The sequence below is a fragment of the Heteronotia binoei genome, chromosome 1 (genome assembly GCF_032191835.1).
Source record: "Heteronotia binoei isolate CCM8104 ecotype False Entrance Well chromosome 1, APGP_CSIRO_Hbin_v1, whole genome shotgun sequence".
In the NCBI taxonomy this organism is placed as follows: Eukaryota; Metazoa; Chordata; class Lepidosauria; order Squamata; family Gekkonidae; genus Heteronotia; species Heteronotia binoei.
The window spans coordinates 223,569,820-223,585,618 of NC_083223.1; the positions used below are offsets into that span (position 1 = coordinate 223,569,820).

At 45.1% G+C, this 15,799-nt stretch overlaps 1 protein-coding gene across 1 annotated transcript in view; it reads right to left on the bottom strand.

The window, feature by feature from the left end:
- Positions 1-15,799, bottom strand: part of LOC132578363 (two pore calcium channel protein 1-like) — a 65,273-nt gene that overhangs the window by 9,950 nt on the left and 39,524 nt on the right. Inside the window, exons 10-12 of the mRNA XM_060248311.1 lie at positions 15,506-15,650; positions 15,118-15,303; positions 5,540-5,604 (exon numbers count right to left, since the gene is read on the bottom strand). Coding sequence (XP_060104294.1) covers positions 5,540-5,604; positions 15,118-15,303; positions 15,506-15,650 — 396 coding nt within the window. The remainder of the gene's footprint in view (positions 1-5,539; positions 5,605-15,117; positions 15,304-15,505; positions 15,651-15,799) is intronic.

Below are 15,799 nucleotides of genomic sequence, written 5' to 3' on the forward strand. Positions count from 1 at the left end.
ACACTCTGTGTCACACAGTGGCAAAAAATTTTTATATACACACATACACTGTGGCTAATAGCCACTGATGGACCTGTGCTCCATATTTTTATCTAAACCCCTCTTGAAGGTGGCTATACTTGTGGCCGCCACCACCTCCTGTGGCAGTGAATTCCACATGTTAATCACCCTTTGGGTGAAGAAGTACTTCCTTTTATCCGTTTTAACCTTTCTGCTCAGCAATTTCATCGAATGCCCACGAGTTCTTGTATTGTGAGAAAGGGAGAAAAGTACTTCTTTCTCTGCTTTCTCCATCCCATGCATTATCTTGTAAACCTCTATCATGTCACCCCGCAGTCGACGTTTCTCCAAGCTAAAGAGTCCCAAGCGTTTCAACCCAGAGCTGAGGATAAATGTGCTCCCTCCCACACAGGTTCCCATGCAAGCCATTGACTATTCTTATTTTAATGCCAACTCTGGGTTGGGAAATACCTGGAGGTTTTGGAAGTGGAGCCTTAGGGGGGGAGGGAGGGGGGGACCTTAGTTGGGCATACTGCCATAGATTCCACCTTCCTAAGAGGCCATTTTCTCCTGGTGAACTGATCTCTGTCACCTCAAAACCAGTTGTAATCCCAGGAGCTCTCTAGCCACCAGTTGGAGGGTTGGCAGCCCTAGCTATTAGGGATGGAAAATCTCAAGCCACCATTCTTTTTCTGTGGCAGACCCGCAAGACCAAAGCTAAAGATCACAGAATCATAGAGTTGGAAGGGACCTCCAGGGTCATCTAGCCCAACCCCCTGCACAATGCAGGAAACCCACAAATACCTACCCCAAATTCACAGGATCTTCATCACTGTCAGATGGCCATCTAGCCTCTGTTTAAAAACCTCCAAGGAAGGAGAGCCCACCACCTGCCGAGGAAGCCTGTTCCACTGAGGAACCGCTCTAACAGTCAGGAAGTTCTTCCTAATCTTGAGCCAGAAACTCTTTTGATTTAATTTCAACCCATTGGTTCTGGTCCTACCTTCTGGGACCAAAGAAAACAATTCCACACCATCCTCTATATGACAACCCTTCAAGTACTTGAAGATGGTGATCAGCTGCCTCCTTCCCAGGCTAAACATGCCCAGCTCCTTCAACCTTTCCTAATAGGACTTGGTCTCCAGACCCCTCACCATCTTTGTCACCCTCCTCTGGACCTGTTCCAGCTTGTCTATAGTCTTCTTAAAATGTGGTGCCCAAAACTGAACACAATACTCCAGGTGAGGTCTTACCAGAGCAAAGTGATACTATCACATCAAAGTGATACTATCACATCACGTGATCTGGACACTATACTTCTGTTGATACAGCCCAAAATTGCATTTCCTTTTCACACATACTACTGCTAAGACAAGTCTCCCTCATCCTATAACAAGTCTCCCTCATCCTATAACTATGCATAGGATTTTTCCTACCGAAATGCAGAACTTTACATTTATCCGTTAAAATTCATTTTATTGGTTTTAGCCCAGTTTTCCAGCCTGTCAAGGTCATCCTGTATCCTGTTTCTGTCTTCTACTCTATTTGCAACCCCTCCCAATTCAGTATCATCAGCAAATTTAATAAGCATTCCCTCTATTCCTTCACCAAATCATTGATAAAGATGTTGAACAAAACAGGTCCCAGGACAGATCCTTGAGGCACTCCACTTGTCACTCCTGTCCAAGAGGATGAGGAACCATTCACAAGCACTCTTTGGGTGCGATCTGTCAACCAGTTACAGATCCACCTAACGGTAACAGGATCCAAACCACATTTTACCAACTTGTCAACAAGGATAGTATGTGGAACCTTATCAAAACACTTACTGAAATCAAGATAAACGACGTCTACAGCATTCCCCTGATCCAGCAAGGTAGTCACTTTCTCAGAAAAAGAGATCAGGTTAGTTTGACATGACTTGTTCTTGAGAAACCCATGCTGGCGCTTAGTGATCACATCCATTCTTTCTAAATGTTCCAGGACCGATTGTTTGATGATTTGTTCTAAAACGTTTCCCGGTATAGACATCAAGCTGACAGGTCAGTAGTTACCCGGATCCTCGTTTCCCCTTCTTGAAGATGGGGACAACATTCGCCTGCCTCCAATCTTCCGGCACCTCTCCTCTTCTCCAAGAATTCTCAAAAATAATAGCCAGAGGCTCAGAAATTATATCCGCAAGCTCTTTTAGAACCCTTGGATGCAGTTCATCTGGCCCTGAGAACTTAGTTTCATTTAAAGAAACTAGGTGTTTATATACTACCCCTATGCTGACCCTAGTTGGAACTTCATATCCTCTTTATATGTTCTGTTTTTGCTATGTTGAGCACCGTTCCCCTCAGAAGAGAAGACTGAGGAAAAGTAGGAATTGAGCAGTTCCGCCCTCTCTTCATTACCCATTACAATTTCACTTTCCTGCCCTCGCAGTGGGCCTACCATGTCTTCGCTCTTTTTCTTACCCTGAACATAAGAAAAGAACCCTTTTTTGTTGTTTTTAGCATCTTTGGCCAACCTAAGCTCATACTGAGCTTTAGCTTTCCTAACTTTTTCTCTACAAGCACTGGTGATTTGTTTATATTCCTCCTTGGTTATGAGGCCCTCCTTCCAATTCCTAAAGGAGTCTTTTTTATTTCTCAAGTCTTTAGAGAGCTCTTTATGGAGCCAGCTTGGCTTTTTTAGGCTTTTTCCATTTTTTCTTCTCATAGGAATCGTCTGTGATTATGCTTTCAGTATTTTGCTTTTAAGAAACTCTCACCCCTCCTGAACCCCCTTCTTCCTAAGTATTTCTGACCATGGGATTTTACCCAGCATAGTTCTAAGTTTATTGAGGTTTGCCTTTCTGAAGTCCAACCTATAAGTCTAACCACGTATAGCTTTTCCCTTCCCCAAGACTGTAAATTCCAAAATCACATGGTCACTACTGCCCAGGGTGCCCACTATTTCCACTTCTTCAATCAATTCTTCCTTGTTGGTGAGAATCAAATCCAAGATAGCAGATCCCTTTGTTTCCTTCCTCACTTTCTGGAAAAGGAAGTTGTCTGCAAGACAAGTCAGGAATCTATTTGACTTTTCATTTTTAGCAGAGTTGGACTTCCAACAGATGTCCGGGTAACTGAAATCTCCCATGATCACTGTATCCCTTCTTTTGGAGAACTTTGCAATCTGTTGTAGGAGTATCTCATCCAAGTCCTCTGCCTGGCTTGGTGGTCTACAGCAGACCCTCACAATAATATCACTGTTTTTTCTTACTCCTTTTATTTTTACCCAGAGACTCTCGACTGAGCTGCCATGTTCAGATTCACATATTTCCTCACAAGTATATACCTCCTTCACATATACTGCTACGCCTACGCCCTTTCTCATTTGCCTGTCCCTTTTAAATAAGTTGTACCCCGGAATCCTAATATTCCAGTTGTGACTGTCATCCCACCAAGTTTCAGAAAGGCCTATTATAGTCTCCTTCCTGTATTAGGACTTCCAGTTCCTCCTGTTTGTTTCCAATACTCTGTGCATTAGTGTAGAGACATCAGAATCCACGTTTTATGCATCCTGAGGGCTTAGTTTCTGTACAAGCCTGCAATTTCACATTACCTAGCATATGTGCCATTCTCTGCAAATCTTTAATGTTCTTATCCCCAGTTTCTGGCATCATACAAGGCTTTGAATTATTGTCTCGCTCCCCCATACAATTTAGTTTAAAGCCCTCCTTTAAATAATCTAAGATGAAAAATATAAATATGCACACAGGCACTTTAATATTCCAAAGCTTTTACCTCTAAACAGACTGCAGTATGAAACACAAGAGTGCATGCAGGCACTTTAATATTCCAAAGCTTCTACCTCTAAACAGCCTGCAGTATGAAACACAAGAGTGCATGCAGGCACTTTAACATAACCTCTTTTCCCAAACAGTCTGCACTAAAATAAATTCAAACAGTCTTCAGAAAAATAAATCAGAGTGCACACAGGCACCAACACCTCATTGAAACAATAGTGGACTGAACATGCAAGACTGTGAAGTGGGATAATTTGTTTGTTAAAGTGCCTATGAGCAATTTGGATGAAAGAATTCATTACAGACTGTTTTCTCATGATTTTGGTTTATGAGTCAAAAGCAGACTCTTAACCTTTAAAAAGTGTCTGCGTGCAATTTAAAAGTGCCTGTGTGAACTCTGATTTATTTTTCTGCAGACTATTTGAATTCATTTTAGTGCAGACTGGGAAAAGAGGTTATGTCCAAGTATCTGCGTGCATTTTATGTATTTTATTGCAGTCTGTTTAAAGGTAAAAGCTGTGGAATATCAAAGTGCCTGTGTGCACATTTATATTTTTCATCTTAGATTACTTAAAAGCAGAGTCTACTTAGAAGTAGAGGCCACAAGGTTTTTCCTATCACATTTTTTTTCCTGTAATACAGTATAGTTTCACCCTGACGTTTCTTCTATTATAGTTTTGGAACAAAGGTACAAGCAACATGCTTATGCACAACCCACTTCTCCAAATGATGCAAGGGCTAATCAAGATTGGTTCCTTTTGGTACAGAGCGTTGCACTGGAGGCTTATGCTGATTTCTATATCATTTACTTTATGTTCACTGGTAGAACACAGAGGCATTCTTTACAGAGCAGATCTGTTACCCAACATCAGATGCTTAGAGATTCTGCACCCCGGGATACTTCTGATAGCAGTTGCTCTCCACTTCTGCATCTAAAAGGGTGCTTCCTTTCATGCAGGCACACATTTGCCTATTCCTTTCAGCCAAGTAGTGGTAGCTGGGGAGGGGGGTCATATCCCATAACCACTGGTGGGCAGTTTTAACAAAGCCACTAAAGGCAAATATCTATTGTTATTGAGATAATTCTTCCTTATGTCACAAAAGATACCCTGAGGGCGAAATCAGAAATACCCAGTTCCCACATTTATAAGGTAAACAGAGGGGTGGGGCTGATTTGGAAGGGGAGTGTGATGCAAAGGTGAGGTATTAAGCCATGGGGAAACCTGTGTACCCTGATTAGGATAGCTAACTGTGGAAATTGGGTATATTTGATTTTAGCCTGAGACACAGTGACTGGTGGCCTGCCTCAGAGTGTCTGGCCTCAGCAGCATTTCATGGGTGGGTGGGGGCTCATCCACCCTCCCCTCACCACCATCCTGATCTGAATTGGGGGAGTGCACAATTGTAATTTGCAAAGAAAATGCTTGGGAATCTTAATTCAAACCTCCCAGCATCTTGTCTCATTTGACCCTTGGGTAACACTGTTGGGAAAAGAGTCATTTCTGCCCATGACCCTATGGAGAGCTGCTGCCAATCCCAGTAGACAGATCTGGGCTCGACAGACCAATGCTCTGACTCAGTGTAGTTTCACAGATTCTAGTATATCTTTGACTTTTTGGAAACATACAGCTCAACCTTTGGGGCCCTTGGTAAAGAAGAGAAGGCCAAACAGATCACAACAGTACTGGGAATGGAGAGAGTTTTTTTGCTCATTCCCTGCATACTTCCCCAGAGAAAAGATCTGGACATACATGGATGGCTTACCTGATTTAAGTGTAGTGTTGAGCACAGTTGCTATCAAAGCAGCAATAATGATAAAAGTATCAAACCTAGGAAGGAGGATTTGTCATGTTAGAGCAAGTGAGGCAACAATATTTTAACAATCCAGATAAAACAGTGTTTTTAGCCAGTGGGATGTAGGGTTGGAAAAGAAGGCTGTCTCCTGTCATTTGGGTTGGAGTACAGTATCTGCAGACTCCTCCTGGCCCCTTGAGAGGGACCATTGTTTAGGCTGCCCCCTTGTGTTACCTAGCCAGTGCTTCTCTGCAATGTGGTCAGTGATTTCCAAGGGGCAAGTGCTCAACCCTTTCCAGGTTCACAGTTTACCCCCCACATTCTCCCCCATATGCTGCTTTTTGCTCAGTTAGGGTACCAGACCAGTACTGGACAGGAAACACAGGTCTAGAATCCCAGAGTCTGTATGGTGAAGATCAGGAAAGCAACAGGTGAGGGAAATGGTTAAGCACCCTTCTTCCCAGCAAAGCACCTAATCTTGAAGCTACTTTAGTGGAGTACAAATAGATTCAACCTTTAGCAAAGAATCTGCTTTGTGGGTTCAAGCTTTAGCAAAGCGTCTGCACAGCTTAACCTCAGCATGGTTCATGCAGCCTGCTTCTCCTGGACTGTGGTCAGCCTGCCCGGTGCTCAACAAGCCTTCTGGTTTTGTGGTCCCAAGCAAATGCAAACGGAGTCCTTGCCTGGGGCCACCTATATGGGTGACCATTTACTTGTGAGTCACACATTATGCACACTTCATTCACATAGAACCAAGTTACTGAATTCAAGCAATCCCATGTAGGGTTTTTAAAGCATTGCTTTATCCAAGTATCCTAGCCTTAAGCAAGATGAAGGGCCCATAGCCTTTCACATAAACAAGATTTGAGGTTCAGTTCTTGGTATCTGCAGCTGAACAAGATTTCAGATAGCAGGAAAGTTCTCATCTTCAAGAGCCCCTGCTAGTTAGCAAGAGCGGACAAAAATAAGTTAGACAGACCCAAGATTTGACTCTGTACATCCAATTTCCCATGAAACAAATCCAGTCTGCTGGAAGTCACATTATCACCAACTAGTAATATGAATATTTAACCATCAATCCTGCTGTCATTTTTATTTTTTCCAAGATTGTGTCCTCTAAGAATGAAAACTGGATTATAGGAATTTGAGACCAAGTTTTCTCAAGTGGTAAACAAAACTGGGAACACTATCCCAACTCTTAAAACTAGTTTGGAAAGCTAAGAAATTCATAGAAACTTAGGAGCCCAAACACCAAGCCCTCAAGGGACGGCAAATCACAGAAAGTCTCGTCAGGACAAGCCCCACCCCTGAACCAGAGAGGGTAGGAAAGTGTAGGGGCGGAGGGACAGTGAAATCCCTTCTAAAAGGCAGATCAAGGTGGGCAGCTGAAGTGTGCCTGCACATGAAAGTTCACATCTTGGATAAAACTTTGTTGGTCTCAAAGGTGCACCTGGACTCTAACTTTGTTCCCTTCTTAAAGGATAGCCACCTCCTACCCAAGGGACGTTTGCAAAAGAGTCACTTCCCTGTTCCCTCACACTGGTTTGGTTCCTTGTCAGCCTTTGCATTTCTCCCCACCACGACCATCTTAAGCAAAAGGGTATCCCAGCAAAGAACAAAACTCCCAACTATTAAGCATCCTTATTTATTCTCCCTCCCAGCCATCACACTCAGAAAAGAGAAAAAAGCTACTGTCTACTTATTATATAGTGGGTTTAAAGCACTGCAGAGATGAGATCACAGTAAGGACAGCTCTTTATTAGGGGCAGCATGGTGATGGCTGCTTCCACAAAAGACTGACTAAGGGCCTGTGGGCCAAACCTATATACAACTCTAATCTCCTGCGCTAGCTTGTCATTGCTTCATTCAAACATGCAGGGGTCTGTGATTGGTGTAGGGCGGCAGGTATTTGGATCCCACTACCCATTGTTATACAGTCCCCAAGCTCTGCTTTCCTGGCTCCAATGAGCTGGCAGGAAGTACATACTTTAAGGCACATACATAACATCCCTCCCCCGTAAGTTCGCAAGTCTTATTGTACGTAGTCCTGTAGGTACACTGGCTTGTGCCGCTCGCATGTTGACCTTCTGAGTTCAGGGGCCGTAGGCAGAGAGGTTGCGGCCTCGGGTGCAGCAGGGTGGGGGCCCGGTAGCGTTGGAGCCTTGGCCAGTGGTTCAGGGTCTTCCTGATGCTCGGCTCCAGCCAGATGTTCTGATTCCCCTTGTGGTGCAGGTGTTTGTTGAGCAGCAGTCGCTTTTTCTGTCTCTGTCTCCGGACTGTCATCCGCTGAGGCATTGGGGCTTGCTGCCCTGCCCTCCGGTGCCTCGCAGGGCCGCAACTGGTCTATGCTTCATTGTGAATCCCTCTTCTGAGGTGACCTCATACATTATGGCCCCCCAGGACACTGGAGATTTGGACCAGTATCCATGCTGCTCCCCCTCCAAAGTTTTTAGCAAACACCAAGTCCCCTGTGTCGAACCCTCTGGGCACCTGGACCGTCTCTGGTAGGTTTGGGGCCAGGTCCAGGTGCATGCGGTATAGTAATGTGTTAAGCCTCCTACCCATGAACAGTTCCGCTGGACTTCGGCCTGTTACCATATTAGGGGTGTAGTGTTGGGCAAGCAGGCATTTGGCTAAGTGGGCTTTCCAGTTGCCCTGGACGATGCAGCGGAGCAATACTTAGGAGCCTGCACCATCTGCTCCACTTGGCCATTTGTGACGAGATGGAAGGGGGCCAACCTTATATGCTTTATTATATTTCTGCCACAAAAGTCTTGGAACTTGGCCAAAGCGAATGCTATCCCGTTGTCCGAAACAAGGCTGTCTGGCAACCCGTGTGTGGCGAAAACCCTTCGGAGCGTCCCTAGAGCTGCCCTGGTGGAAGGGGATGCTACCATGATTACCTCTAGCCACTTGGGAGTGGGAATCTATGATCAAGAAGAATACCTGTCCCTGGAAGGGCCCCACAAAATCTAAATGCAGGCAGGACCAGGGGTTTTGTGTGTGTTCCCACTGTTGACCTGGGGCTCTCGCCGGAGCTGGCCGAGTCTACTGGCATGGCTGGTAACAAGCTACCCAGGATTCAATGGCATCATTGATCCCTGGCCACCAGACATAACTGCGGGCTAGCGCCTTCATGCGCACAAACCTTACCTTCAACCCCGCACTCCAGCTTTTGCAAGGCTCGGGAATAGTATGCCACTGGGACCTTGCGGCCATCCAGCAGCACGAGAGCTAAGACCATCCCCACCCCATATGGTGATGCATCACAGGCCAAGACTGCTCGTCAAAGTGCGCCAGCAAGCTGTTGGAAGTCAAAATGTCCTTTACCGCCTGAAACGCCGAGGCTTGCCGGTGATCCCAAACTCACAGAGTCCTTTTGTCCAGTAGGCGGTGCAGAGGTTCCACTATCACCGCCTTGTGGGGAAGGAAGGCATGGTAGAAATTTAGAAGTCCCCAAAATGATTGTAATTCCGCCTTGTTCTTGGGGGCCGGTGCATCACAAATCGCTCTGATTTTGTCCCTTGCCGAGTGAATCCCTTGCTCATCCACCCTGTACCCCAGGAAATCAATGCTGGTAGCCCCCAATTCACATTTCTCTCTCTTGACTTCAACCCCGCCCTGTCAAACTGCTGCAATACTGCTCGGAGGCAGGATGCAAATTCCTCCTCCGTGGCTGCAGTGATCAGCACATCATCGAAGAACGGCTGGACCCCAGGAATGCCTTTAAGGAGGGAGTTCATTAAGTTCTGGAAGATCCCCGGGGTCACACTGACGCCGAACTGCAGCCGTTTGCCCCTGAAAGCCCGTGTGTGACGACTCTCTGTGTGTCTGCAGTGGCAACGTCTACTGGAAGCTGCTGAGAAGCCTGAGCCAAATCTAGCTTCCCAAAAATCTTAGCTCCTGCCAGTGAGGTCAACATGTGACCCGGGGGGCGGGGCGTCGCTTGACAATGGCGGACGCATACTTTTGAGCGGGCTCCCACTTTCCCAGCATTAAATCAAACTGCCATAGATCGGACCGAGAGAGATGAATAAAAACAAACACAGGAAATCAGCAGTTAAAAAGAACGCCAGAAACTTACGACCAACAACAGTTGAAGAATTCTTTTGGCCTGAAGGGCAGGGAAAATCTCAACCCCCCTCTACACAAAAGCAGTTAAAAATGGCGCCAACCATTAACGAAGGAAATGACGGAGATAAAGAGCAAACAATGCAAGACTCCAATACCCTTACAAAACAAGATCTTAAGGAGCTTAAGGAGGACCTGCGTTTGTACATAAAAGAAGCAGTCCATGACGTCCTGCAACCAGTTAAACTGGATATAGATCAGTTGAAAGCTGAAATGCATGAAACAAACCAAATGGCAGAGCATGCAACGGAAATCAGCCAAGCAGCAGCATCCCAAGTACAAGCACTTCAAAGGTCAGAAAAAAATCTTGCAGACAGACTTTTAATTGTGGAGAACAGATGGAGATCGTGTAACCTTAAACTAAGAGGGGTGGAGGAGGACGTGGATCATAAAGGAGATTTAGCAAGCTATGTGTCTGTGTGGCTTGGAAAGGCGATTGGTGCGGAAGACAGGGTAGCTCCAGCCATTGTCAGAGCCTATAGACTGGGGGCCTTAGCTAGAGCGAACATGTGACCCATCACCAGCACCGGATAAGCGTGGCCTTACAGTGCTTTGTTTATCGTACATTTGTAATCTGCACAAATGCACATGCTGCTGTTGGGCTTTACTGGAGTGACTACGAGGGTTTCCCATTTGGCATTCGCCACCGACTCCAGTACCCCTTGAGCCACGAGGTGGTCCAACTCCTCCTCTATCTTGGGCTTTAACGCCAGGAGCACCTGCCGGGCCTTCAGTCTAATAGGCTACACATTGGGGTCTAGTTGTAGGATCACTGGTTCTCCTGTGTATGTACCCAGGTTGCCGTTGTAAATGGCAGGGAATTCTTCGCACACCCTCTGGAAATTAGTCTGGGAGGGCGCGGGCGCATGATGGATGCCAGTTACCTGGATTCCCAGGGCCTTGAACCAGGACCGCCCCACTAGACTGCACAGGTCCCCCTCGACCACTATCAGGGGGAGCCAGCCAGAAAACTGGCCGCACTTGACATGGACATTTCCTACTCCCAGTACTGTGACCTCCCTCTTCTGAAAGTCCCGGACTATGAAGGGGGATGGGCTCAACTGGTTTTCTCTCCCCAGGCACAGTTCCCTGAATGTCCAGGTTGATATTACCATCTGGCCCACCCCTGAATCAACTTTCATCTGGCAGGGCCTGCCCGCTATGAGCAGAGTCACCTTGTACTTGCCTGGGGAGGGCATGGGAAGCTGGCATACCTGATCCCTCGCCTCACTGAGCACCTGGATGTCCTCCACGAATGTGACCTCGTGGTGGCGGCCATCTTTCTGACACTGTTTTCTGCCAGGGTGCAGCGACCTCGCCCGATACACCTGTGCGAGGTGCCCTGTTTTTCCACATGTGTGGCAGACGGTGTTCCGGAACTTGCAGGAATGGTGTTCGTGGGCTTCCCCACAGCTGGCGCATCCTCCCATCGAGGTAGGGTCAGTGGCACATGGCTGTTGGTGCTTCGGGGCCTGGCGTGTCTGAAGTGAGTCTTCCTCGCCGGAGTCTTCCAAGTTGGACCCACTGGCTACCTGGTTCGTTGCAGTGGTACACCACTCCTTATGTGACTTTTCATAGGCGGCCACCTCGTCCAGGGCGTCCGCCAGCATAAGCTTCTTGTATCTCATCAGTTTGGCCTGTAGCTTCTCATTGCGGAGGCCTGCCACAAAACGGCACAGCAGCGCTTCGTCAAGACTCGCAAAAGCACAGTCTCAGGCCTGGTGGCGCAGCTCAGCTAGGAAGGTCGAAGCGGTCTTGCCAGCTTTCTGTACCCTCTGGTGGTATTCTAGTCTCAGGGCCGCTAGCGTAGGCGAAATGAGAAATGCTCGGTGAGCCTCCCCGTGATGACCTTGTATGTAGCAGCATCATCAGTCAGTCGCACTGGCAACATCAGGTTCTCGGCCAGCACCAGCGTGCCTTCTCCACAGAGGCTGAGAAAAAGCTGTTTCTGCTTCTGCTTGTTTGTGATGTCATGGTAGAGGAGGTAGAAGTTGAGCCTCTTCTCCCATCTCTCCCACCTCTCCGGTTGGTTGAGATTGAACTCTGATAGTTGCCCATGGGGGCCGAGCGCTGAAGCCATCTCGGAAGCGATGGCGGTGGAGGAGCTGGAAGCTTGGTCATCCCTCATCTCTGGTCCTGGCGTGGCGCTATTTTAGCGATCGCGGAGCAATGCGTGGAGCTGCTGTGGCACGCGATGCAGTGCCAGTTCAGTCACCTACCAGGATCCCATCTTCATCGCCACTATTATATAGTGGGTTTAAAGCATTGCAGAGACGAGATCATAGTGAGGACAGCTCTTTATTAGGGGCAGCATGGTGATGGCTGCTTCCACAAAAGATTGACTAAGGGCCTGTGGGTCAAACCTATATACAACTCTAATCTCCCGCGCTAGCTTGCCATTGGTTCATTCAAACATGCAGGGCTCCGTGATTGGTGTAGGGCAGCAGGTATTTGGATTCCACTACCCATTGTTATACAGTCCCCAAGCTCTGCTTTCCTGGCTCCAATGAGCCGGCAGGGAGTACATACTTTAAGGCACATACATAACACTACTCTTGAAATTTCTAACTCTACCCCCCCCCCCCCCCGATGGGTCACTTAAGATATCATCAATAGACTAGCTCAAGGATTACTTCAAAAGGCCTCGGAACGTTATGAGCAGTCTTAACTATTCAAACTGATTTGAATATAAGTACTAAGATTGAGCCAGACTGTAACTGGATATATATTAGAAAGATAATCAAGAATTTGCAATACGATCTGAATACAAAAGGGAAATACATAAAGTTCTGCCTTCATTATCTGTCTGTAGCTGAAAGAAGGCCTCTCAACGACTTCCGTTGAAGCTGCTGTAGAACGAGAACTAACAAGAAAGAAGCGTAAATACAATCTGACTTAAGAGACTGAGCTTTGAATGCACAATCTGAGTTTTAATATGGCATCATTTAATGAAATGGCACATGGAAAAGATATCAGTGCAAATATCAGATCTTTAAAGGAAATTTTCATTTCATTTACGTAGCTTCTTAAAGATTATTTTATGCTTATAGCTAATGATCTGAGTGAAGAGGATCCGACAGCGAAAGGGCAAATCTACAGTGGCCCTGCACTAAAAAGAGTGATTCGGTGGCAGTGAAAGCAGAAGGGGAAACTGTTATTATGCGAAACAAGCAAAGGAAAACAAAAATGGCTTCCTCTGATGCATTTTCAAAACTTCACCGGATGCTGAGCGCTAATAAGATTAAATGGAGAAGGGGAAATGGCAATGAACTCTCTCTTCGGTGGTTGAGGAGGCAGGCCATGTTGAGAAGAGAAAAACTGCACTTCAATCAGCGAATCTGGATTTGGAATGTTATTCGTAAAAAGGATTTTGGATTTTTTCTCTCCGCTTTGGTGAATGGCTGAACAAGGAATTCTGACTAAGAACTCTAAGGTGACACTAGAAGATAAACGATGGACAAATGGGCTGCCTCGGATATAATTTGGACGCAGAAACTAAAGGAACTTAAAAGTTTTTACCCTTGGGAAGAAGGACTTTGGAATCTGGGTCTTTCCTTTGTTTTTGTTTTTTCTTTTTTTTTCTCCTGGTGAATAGGTAAACACTGACAGTTTGCCTATTTAGAGAGATTGTTTCTAATGATGTGAAAATAGGATCAATGGTGAAAAGCTAGATAGCATAATGGCTGCAGAATTTGAACAATTCGGTAATTCGGTAGACTTGCTTTTAATATGCCTGCAGGAGAAATGGTTTAGATAGAGATAGACAAAGTAACTGGCTGTATTTGATGTACTTTACGCAATTTGCTATGAACAAAGAAAAGATTTTCATGTGCTTTCCTTAATAGGGTTTTTGCTAAATCAATAGCCTAATTTGTGCTTGTTATAGGTATAAGTTAATTTAGTAAAATTTGATGATGAGACAGTCTGGTAAGAAAAAAAAAATCTTTTTGCTTATTGGTTATATTTGATTTGTGTTTAAGAACTGTTTAGTTATATAACGCTTTACTAGTTTATTAAAAGGATTATTTTTTTTATCCTGGTAAAAGAAGAAAGGAAAGTAACATTTAAGGAGATGTTTATACTTGTAGGTAGAAAGATTTGAGTATTATACTGAGAGGTGGAGTTATAACTGATATATTTGTACTGGTTTCTGGTTTCTGTTATTCCCATTCTGTATGACCCCTTTTCTCTCTTTCTCCCTTCTTTTATGTAACCTCTGCAATGCTTCTGTCCTGCAGTAGTTTAAATCAATAAAACTTTTTAAAAATCTAAACACTACTCTTGAAATTCTGATGATTAATTGAGAAATATTTTCCAGAACTGAGCAATTGGACGTGGGTGGGAAGAAAGAAAAAACATGGTCTGGCAAACCATTTCCTTTCTGCACATTAGAAACTCAAACTATCCAAGTCCAACAAGTTCCACACAGTTCTACAGAAAAATGGTTGTGACATTCACATTTTTATCCATATGCTTTAGATGTTTTGCAAGCCTTTTAGTTGAATCCTGCCCAGGTTTATTTATCTAGTTGGAATGTTACTTAATGCTTAAAACATCTGGCAGGACGGAAGAAAGAAGGCCACATACCGCCAAATCAGGAAAAAAGTCTGATATTCATGATCTCTTTGGCTGCAGGAAAAAATGCTACATCAAGACACAGACCCTTCCTGAGCAATCAGCAAACTCTTAGTTACTATTAGGCATCCCCTGAGCAATGAGAAGTTCCAGAGGCAGCCTAAAAAGACTTCCCCTTCTTTTGGAAGAAAAACTCTGGAGGGATTGGGTCAGTCTTTGCTTTTATATTTGAAAATGAATGACGTTATAATGTACAGTAAAAGCTAAGCCCTAAAAGTCCACAGTTGTGCATCAGATTTCCAAAAGAAATATGGCATTCCACGGGTGTTTCTTTTTTGGTTACTTTCAGCTCAAACCCTCAGCTAGTCCAGCTTCAAAATTCATCTTTCTCCCCAAGAGAGTACTTAGCTCCAATATGAACCAGATATGCTTCTAAAGCCCTGTTCTAGGTGTCCTACCATCAGAAATTAAAAACAGAGCTCCTTTTATTTGTTTTTTCTGTTAAGCTGAAGGTGAATGCACATCCCTGTTTGGACATTTAAAATGGCACCTACACAAAGGGTGCTTGGTAAATTATCAAAGCAACTGGATATAGCATCACTGACCTTTTCGTCCCGGTAATGAACACGTACGAAGTTGCTTACACTGAATCTGCCCTCTACTCTATCAGGGTCAATGTCATCTAGACTGACTGGAATGACTCTCCAAGGTCTTGGGTAGGGGTCTTTCATCACCTACATAACTGATCCTTCTGAGTGGAGATCCCAGGGACTGAACATGGGGCCTTCTGCATGCCAAGCAGATGCTGAACCACTGAGCCATGGCCCCTCCCCTGTACTCACCAGTTCCAGAATTGGTTCCTTGCAAAAAAGGTTCTGGGTTCATAGGTGTACAGCTTCAGGAGGATCTCAAGTATGTACAGAGAAAGGAACACCCACTCTGCATAAGAGATAAATGGATTTTTCTCATCCAGAGCTATGAAGACTGCATTGATAAGTATGATGACATCATACGTCCAAACAAATCCCCTGCAGGAGAATGAGAAAGATTTGTGAAAAAAATCTTCAAAGTACTTTTTCAAAGTTTAACATTAGAGAGGGTTTTTTTAAACCTAAGCAGTTGCTCAGCTCTCTGCCATCCCAACAGTCACATGGGTAGGTAGGAGAATTCTGCCACTAACCATCAGGAGCTGTTTGCAAAAAGGGAATCAGTTCATGGATACAGACTTACTTGTGTTGAACTATACTGCGTATGAAGAGGCTGGAAGTGGAGTTGTACATATGCGGGAACCAGATCGCAAGAGGGTGACTACGGAGCTTCATTGTAATCACCTGTATATTCAGAAGATCAGCCAGACGGACAAAAGATTTTTTGTCTGCAATGCACATAAGAACAGGATAAACAGAACTTACAAAGAATCTGGGGCCAGGCTTTTTGCAATATTCAACTAACAGTAGCCCATATCCAACAAGATATTATAACCTATGGCTACAGCTGCTGATTTGCAGCCTGCTGCTGTTCTAA